Source organism: Ursus maritimus (assembly GCF_017311325.1).
Source record: "Ursus maritimus isolate PB19 chromosome X unlocalized genomic scaffold, ASM1731132v1 scaffold_X1, whole genome shotgun sequence".
Classification (NCBI taxonomy): Eukaryota; Metazoa; Chordata; class Mammalia; order Carnivora; family Ursidae; genus Ursus; species Ursus maritimus.
This window is the reverse complement of record NW_024423319.1, coordinates 30981775-30989280: the sequence shown is the minus strand read 5'-3', so window position 1 is coordinate 30989280 and position 7506 is coordinate 30981775. Positions and strand designations below refer to the sequence as shown.

The following is a 7506-nucleotide window of genomic DNA, read 5'->3' as shown; positions in this document are numbered from 1 at the left end:
CCCCCCCCCCCCCCCCCCGTTCCAGATGGTCCCCGGCATTCCTGGGCTTGTGGCCACACCGCTCGCTCCCTGCCTGTGTCTACACCTCCCCTTCCCCTCTTCGGTGTGCGCTGTGCGTCAGCTCGCCCTCTTCTTCTCTCTCACGAGCACAGGTGACTGCATTTAGGGGCCGCCCAGATACCCCAGGATAATCTCCCCACCTCAAGATCCTTAATCTAAGCACCAAGGCAAAGATTCTTTCAGTTTACAAGGTACCATTTACAGGTTCCAGGGATGAGGACTTGGTACATTTGAGGGCCCATTACTGTTTCCTACAGACTCCAGAATCTTTGCACACAATTTCGGGCGGACCATGGACCCCCGGGGGAGGGGCGTCTGCTCCGGAGCTGCATTTCCCCACAGATAGGCTATGAACTGATACATTGGAGGCAGGTCCATTTACTTATTCACCATCCTCCCCGCACCTCCTCCGAATGAACCGCCCGAGCTGGTTAAAAATACGAAGCGCCAAACCACGCCCAGTTCTAGTCCTAGTAAATGAGCCTTCCCCCCAAATACGGGGCCCAGGAATCTGCATTTCTAACAAGCGCCCCCAAATGATTCTCATGCAGCCAGCCTTGCACCCCTACTTCGGTGAGTACCGGTTAAGAGCCCGGATGCCTGAGCACCTTCCCTGTTCAGCGGACACACTACTACCTCCTTCACAGCAAGAGTGGGGCGAGCCTGTTTGCGCCGAGAAAGCGCTCGTGCTCTTCGCTCCCTTCCCCCCCATACAAAGGTGAGCGACTTTTATCGTTGATTTGATCGCCATCCCACTCTGGGTTTAATGCACCCTAGCCCCCGAGGCGCGGAGTTGAGCCACGGGGGCGAGAGCGAGAAGGGAAGAGCCGCGAACTCTTCCAGTCCAGGCAGTGAAGCTGCCCTGGACGCCGGCAGAGCTGCTGCCCCTAGCCGCGCGCCCCGCGCCCCGCCGCCTCCGCAGGCGTGCGTTTGCATCCGGCTGGAGCCCGCGCGGGAGCCCGCCCCCGCGCCCCGCTGATTGGCCGCGCCGGCCCTCTCGTCACGCTCTTTTGTCTCAGTGGGCAGAGGATAAAAGGCGCGGCGGCTGCCGTGGGAACCGCGCTGTCTGGGCTCGGCTACCGCTCGCTGGAAGGCGGTGCGGAGCCGCTCCGCGGGCAGCTCGCGGTCGCTGCGCGGCCGAGGCCGTGCCCGTCCCTTTGCCCCTGTAGGGCCGCGGACCCCGGAAGGCGGCATCCGCAGCTGCCAAGGCCCGCGCGTCCGCTGCCCAGCAGCCGAGCACAGGTAAAGAAAGGGGGCGCGATCGCCCGGCGCGGAGAGAGGAGGGGAAGCCCCGCCAGTCCTGGGCGGCTCCCCGCTTGGGGGATCGAGGACTGCGAGGGTTAGGAGCACTCCCCTGGCCCCGCGGCGCTGAGGGAGGAGGTGGGGTACCGCCGGATGCTGCCTAATGGGTAGGATTTGCCTGGATTGAGAGGGGGGTGTTTTCGGGGTGGGGGGGAGGAACGCAAGCTGTCTGCCTCGAACCCCATTTGCATCTCCTCATCTCTTCTGGAGAGGAGTATGTGGGTGTGCGTGTCCAACTCCCATTCCCTGTCTCTGTGGCAGGCCATCAGAGCCGAATCTGAACTTGAATTCTGCGCGGCTGATTGCAGAGCTGGTAGGCCGAAGATTGCCCGGGCGGAAATGTCCTGGGGCGGGGGTCGCTTTGGCTGGTACTCGGAAGGTGGGAGAGGAATTTTCCGCCTCCCGGCGGCGGAGGGCGGGGGTGGAGCGGGAGGGAGGGAGCGGGATGAGGGATGAGGCTGCTCCCGACCCTTCCCTTTCCTGCCTTGCCCTCAGCGGCGGCGCAGTCTGGACACCCCGAGGTCCCGGATCGGCGACCCCCGGTGGACAGAGATCGGCGGAGACGAGCTTTCTCACGGAGGCCACCGGTTGCAGTGGCTGGAAGTGAAATAAAGGCGCGCGCGCCTGTTCTTGCGCTCCCGTAAGAATCTGAGAAATAACGGGGGAGGGGAGAACTTTGAGAAGGGGGTGTGGTTGGGACCTGAGACCAGGAGGTTGATGAGACCTTATTTATTCCTACAAATCTGTGACCACTGTGCTCTATTTTGAGAGCCCAATATCAGCTTCCATACGCTATGACACTTAGAAGCAACAGTTGCCCTCCCTCCTGGACGACTGGCGGGAGGGGATGGATATGGCTGTAAAAAGCACCCTGCTAACAACGCAGACACCGGCTGGCTCCATAAGGTTGTAATTGCCAGTCTCCTAGAAGATATTTTTAGGGCAGTGGGCAGATATAAAATGTACTGCAGGACATTCAGGAAGGGAGAGAATACCACTGCAGCCAGTTCCCTTATTAACTACTCCCCGTTTTTTGTTTTTTGTTTTCTCTTTCTTGTTTACAGTCCCTACTGAGACGGGAGGAAGGCAGCGTCCCGCAGCACGCCTTCAGATTAGGCTTTTTCACAAAGCCTGGGCATCCTGTTAGACTCGGATCCTCCGATCCTCGATCCTCGATGTCAGGCATGGCTAGCATCCTTGCGCGCATGGGTAATAGCCGGCGGCAGAACGCACCGTTGCCGCCCTGGGCCCATTCTATGCTGAGGTCCCTGGGCAGAAGTCTCGGTCCTTTAATGGCCACCATGGCCGAGAGAAACATGAAAGTGTTCTCGGGGAGGGTGGTGCCAGCCCAGGGGGAAGACACCTTTGAAAACTGGCTGATCCAAGTCGATGGGGCCCTGCCAGATTGGAATATGTCTGAGGAGGAGAAGCTCAAGCGCTTGCTGAAAACCCTGCGAGGCCCCGCCAGGGAGGTCTTGCTTTTGCTCCAGGCCGCCAACCCCAATCTAAGCGTGGCAGATTTCTTGCGCGCCATGAAATTGGTGTTCGGAGAATCTGAAAGCAGTGTGTCCACTCACGGTAAATTTTTTAACACCCTGCAGGCACAGGGGGAGAAAGCCTCCCTTTATGCGATCCGTTTAGAAGTGCAGCTCCAGAACGCTATCCAGGCAGGGATCATAGCTCAGAAAGATGCCAACCAGACTCGCCTGCACCAGCTCCTTTTAGGGGCCGAGCTGAACGGGGACCTGCGCTTTAGGCTCAAGCACCTTCTTAGGATGTATGCAAATGAGCAGGAGCGGCTCCCCAATTTCCTAGACTTAATCAAGATGATAAGGGAGGAAGAGGACTGGGATGACACTTTTAGTAAGCAGAAACGGCCCAAGAGATCTGAGTCCATGGTGGAGAGGGCCACCAGCCCGGTGGCATTTCAGGGCTCCCCTCCGGTAGTGGTGGACAGTGCTGACTGCAACGTGATAGAGATAGATGATGCCCTCGATGACTCCGATGAGGACGTGATCCTGGTGGAGTCTCAGGACCCTCCACTGTCCTCGGCTTCTCCTCTCCCCAGACGCAGGGCCAGACCTCAGGATCAAGTGCTAGTCATTGATTCTCCCAGCAGTTCCCGGGCTCAGTCTCCTTCCACCAGTGGGGGTTCTGGGTATAAGAATGGTGGTTCTGGGAATCTGCGTAGAACCAGGAAGCGAAAACACGCAATCCGCTGTTCATATTGCGGCGAGGAGGGCCACTCAAAGGAAACCTGTGACAATGACAGCAACAGGGCCCAGGTGTTTGAGAATCTGATCATCACCCTGCAGGAGCTGACCCATACGGAGGAGGAGGGGCGGAGAGAGGCCCCTGGAGAACAAAATGACCCTTCTGAGCTACAGTGAGGTGGTAGCCCCCCAGCCCTAAGTGAACCCTAACCCACACTCAGAGTCCAGCAATGGGACGACTGGGGAGGGGCGCTTCTAATTGCATGAATCCACAAAGCAGCTTTCTTTTCCCAGCGGAGCAGAGTAGAAAGGGTCTTGGATACCAGCTCAGTGGAGGGAGACAGCCCAACCTCTGCCCTTGCTTCCCCACTCCCCTCTCTGCTGCCTAAGGCTCTGTATTCTTTGTGTGCCCATTTCCTTGATGGCTTTATTCTCTTTGTGAAAGTGGCATAATTCATCCTTAAACCTCCAAACAATAAAGAGAAGTACAAAAAAATGAAGTACCAGTTACTCCAAACTCTCCACCCTGATCTAACCACTGTGGACCCTTTGATGAATGTCCTTCTAGATATTTCCCTATACCTACGTACCCAGATAGATACATGTATAGATAAAAGTGCTCAGTACAAGTGCTGTTCTATAGTCTGTATTTTCCCACCGAACAATATATGTCGTGGGCTTCTTTCTATGTCAATAAATATATATCAGCATCTATTTTAATGTCTCTGTGTTATTATTTTCGGAAAAGGTAAAGGAAAAAGGAACAAGGGAAATAGAGTAAAAAGCTATAAAGGGGCGGGGTTGTACCCCGAGGTGGGGTTCTTATCAACGTCAATTTGCAGATGTGGTAAAGGGAAGAAGAAATGGGCTGAAATAGTCCCCAAAGGTAGATGGACAGAGCCCCTTCCCACCACTGGCCTGACCCGTCGGTCATACAGCCAGATGAGGGCGCGCGCTTGTTGACCGCCCCAACGTTTTCTTCTCTACCGTATCCGAAGGAGTCCGATGGGGGAGGAGTCTGGTGCTGAGGTAATAACCCCCAAATGGGGGATTCCAGGGACACAGCTCCTGCTCTTGCTGCTGCTTGTGGACATCCCGGTCACAACGGAATCTCTCCTGTGGCCTGACACCACCCTCTCCTCACTCCCCAGTGAAGGAAAGGAGAGAGCAGCTCCTCCTGGGAGCCCTCCTGATGGCGCCAGGGCCTCCTCCTCATAAGCCCTGAAGAGATCTGCTCCAGGACACAGGCCCCCCCCTCCCCGGGCTCCAGGCCACCCCCTCTCCACCCCGAGAACTGAGAGTAGCTGGGGAGGGATGAAAAGCCATCTAGCGGCCCGGCCCGTGGCACCTGAAGGAACCTGGCGATCAGAAAGCCGAGAAGCCCCATCCCGCATTTCAGTCGAGTGGAGGGCGCTCATGGGGGAGGGAAAGAAAAGGTGGACCTTCCTGGAACCTGCCCTGTGCCATCTCCGGATCTCATTTTGGAAGGTGATAAAAGAGGACGTGAGCGGCCTCAGCCCTGAGGGTCCCTGTGTCTTGTGTAGGTGCACACGTCCCTATTTCTACGAGCAGGACAAGGCTGGGGGTGGGGGATGATGACATTTAGGGCAGGGTGCGGAGAGGGAACTGAACGCACAGACCTGAGGACCCGGAGGCGGTTGTGATGCGGGAAATAGGGACTCCGCCGAGCTCAGAGGTTAGCGTAAGCAGCAGTGGCAGCGGGGGCGTCGGGGGGAGAAGCGCAGAGCTGTTGGGGCAAGGGGAGCGCAGGTGCGGGCGCGGTGACCCGGAGACACACGGAGAGCCACAGGACAGGAAGGCCGGGCTGAATCGCAGGGTCCAGGGGATCATACAGAACTCCGGGCTGTGTTGCCCCGGGAGTGGCGGAGGTCGAGGGGCCCTGGGAGAGACACTGGGGCTTTAGTTAGGCTAGCAGTTGATGACAACTCAGTAGGGACAAAGGGGTGCAGGCCGAGGCCCCGAGGGAGCAGGAGAAGCCAGGACAGCCCTCCCTGGGCTGCCATACCCAGAACCGGCCTTGAAGTGCTGCTTCTTCCAGAAACAGCCCCTCAGCTCCTCGTTGGCTTCTTGCTCCTGCTCCATCGATGACATCACAATCTGACCCTAAAACCCGGAGTCCGGACACCCACACTCACCTCTCCACCTCTCCGTGGTGGTGATGGAGGTGAGGGTTGGAGGTTCGGCTTCCGGTGCTCTGCCATCACCCCTCCCCCACCCCCAGCACCCCGAATTTGCCTTAAGCCTCAGCCTGCCTAACTCTCATGGCCAGAAGGAGACCGGGCGGGCCTCTCTGCCTTGTATCCTTTAGCTGGTAACTGGTCAGGACAGAGCCACTGCTTGCATCCCTCTGGGGCACCTCTGGGACCGTGAAAGCCACCCTCATCTCTCCCAAGCCAAAGGGGACCCCTCCCCCACCCTGGGCAAGTGGCAGCTCCCCCCAGGCCCCAAAGCCACAGGGGCCCCCAACACTTTACAGTGTATGTAGATTCTCACCCTTAATTCCTTCCTATGTCTCCCTAAATCTTCCCTTGGGAAGTATCTACCTCCCTCATGTAGTCTAGATTAGAAGAGCAGCCCACTTTCCTATCGTTTTTTCTCAATTTTACTCTAGAAACACTTGTTGAATATTTGTCCAAAGACACAGTTTAGGGTTGCCATAATTTCTTTGTGGCACCAGGTAGACTAGAAAGATGGAATGAAACATCCATAAGTTCTGTCCATTTCCTACTCTCCTTTTCACTGGAGTTAGTTTGGGGGTTCAGTATAGACCATTGCTTTGAAAACCTGTTCTGTGATCCACCCCTTTTTCTTCCCCTCCCCTCCCCTCCGCTGTGTAAATTGGAGATTGTCTAAATTTTTATTTCACCAACCTGATGTAACCTGACATTTCTTTTTTTGTTCTGTTTTGTTTCACTTTAAAGAAAAGAAATACGTATTTTCCCTAATTAGAAGACATGGAACTGACACCCGGGCATTCTGATCAGATTAATGGAGTTAGTCTAAAAAAGGCTTCACTGAAAGCTATAGGCTAATTTGCAATGACCTGGATGGAGCTAGAAAGCATTCTGCTAAGCGAAACAAGTCAATCGGAGAAAGACAAATACCACATGACTTCACTCTTATGTGGAATTTAAGAAACAAAACAGATGAGCAAAGGGGGAAAAAGAGAGAGGCAAACCAAGAAGCAGACTGAACCCTAGAGAACACACTGGTGATTACCAGAGGGGAGGGGGTGGGGGATGGGGGAAATAGGTGATGGGGATTAAAGAGGGCACTTGTCGTGATGAACACAGGGTGATGTATGGAAGTGTCGTACACCTGAAACTAACAACACCATATGTTAACTAACTGCAATTTAAATAAAAAACTTGAAAAAAAATAAAGCTATAGGCTAATTTTCTTCCTTTCTGCCTTTATTCTCATCGGTCGCTAAGAGATGAAAATTGCTCTTTTGTCTTGTCAGAGGAAACCGGCCTCTGAGTGCCCTTTTATGTTAGATCCCCCTCCTTCCTGGCATTCTCTCCCCTCCGTTTCCATGACACCCCTCTCTCCTGGTTCCCCCCTCCCTGATCTTGTTGGTGCCACTTCTCAGTCTCCTTTGCTGAATCTCCTTCCTCTTTTTGATCCCTCCATGATCGTAATAAAAAAAAAAAGTCCTTACAACTGTGATTTATGAAGAACATATTGTGGGCCGGGCAGCCTGTACCAAAGTCCTTTAAATGCATTAGCTCTTTTAACCCTCTTATTAACCCCCTAAAATAGGCATTACCATTAGCACGCATGCGGGGAAGTTAAGAAACTTGCCTAGGGGTCAGGCTGCTAGTTAGCGGTGGAGCCCGGGGTCAGACTCCCGGTGAGAAGGGGTGAGGAGCGTGGGTTTTAAGGCTGGCCTGTGATTACAACCCCAGGG

General features: G+C 55.1%; 2 protein-coding genes across 2 annotated transcripts in view; both read left to right on the top strand.

The window, feature by feature from the left end:
- The window catches only part of IL13RA1 (interleukin 13 receptor subunit alpha 1), a 78907-nt gene extending 78110 nt beyond the window's left edge, over nucleotides 1-797 (top strand). Inside the window, exon 11 of the mRNA XM_040628740.1 lies at nucleotides 612-797. Within this exon, the coding sequence (XP_040484674.1) occupies nucleotides 612-782 (171 nt within the window). The 3' untranslated portion in view covers nucleotides 783-797. The remainder of the gene's footprint in view (nucleotides 1-611) is intronic.
- A 746-nt stretch (nucleotides 798-1543) lies between these two features.
- ZCCHC12 (zinc finger CCHC-type containing 12) lies at nucleotides 1544-4289 on the top strand. The gene is made up of 3 exons (XM_040628717.1): nucleotides 1544-1675; nucleotides 1858-2002; nucleotides 2427-4289. The coding sequence occupies exon 3, from the start codon at nucleotides 2538-2540 to the stop codon at nucleotides 3750-3752; it is 1215 nt and encodes a 404-aa protein (XP_040484651.1). The 5' UTR covers nucleotides 1544-1675; nucleotides 1858-2002; nucleotides 2427-2537; the 3' UTR covers nucleotides 3753-4289.
- Nucleotides 4290-7506: the final 3217 nt, after the last annotated feature.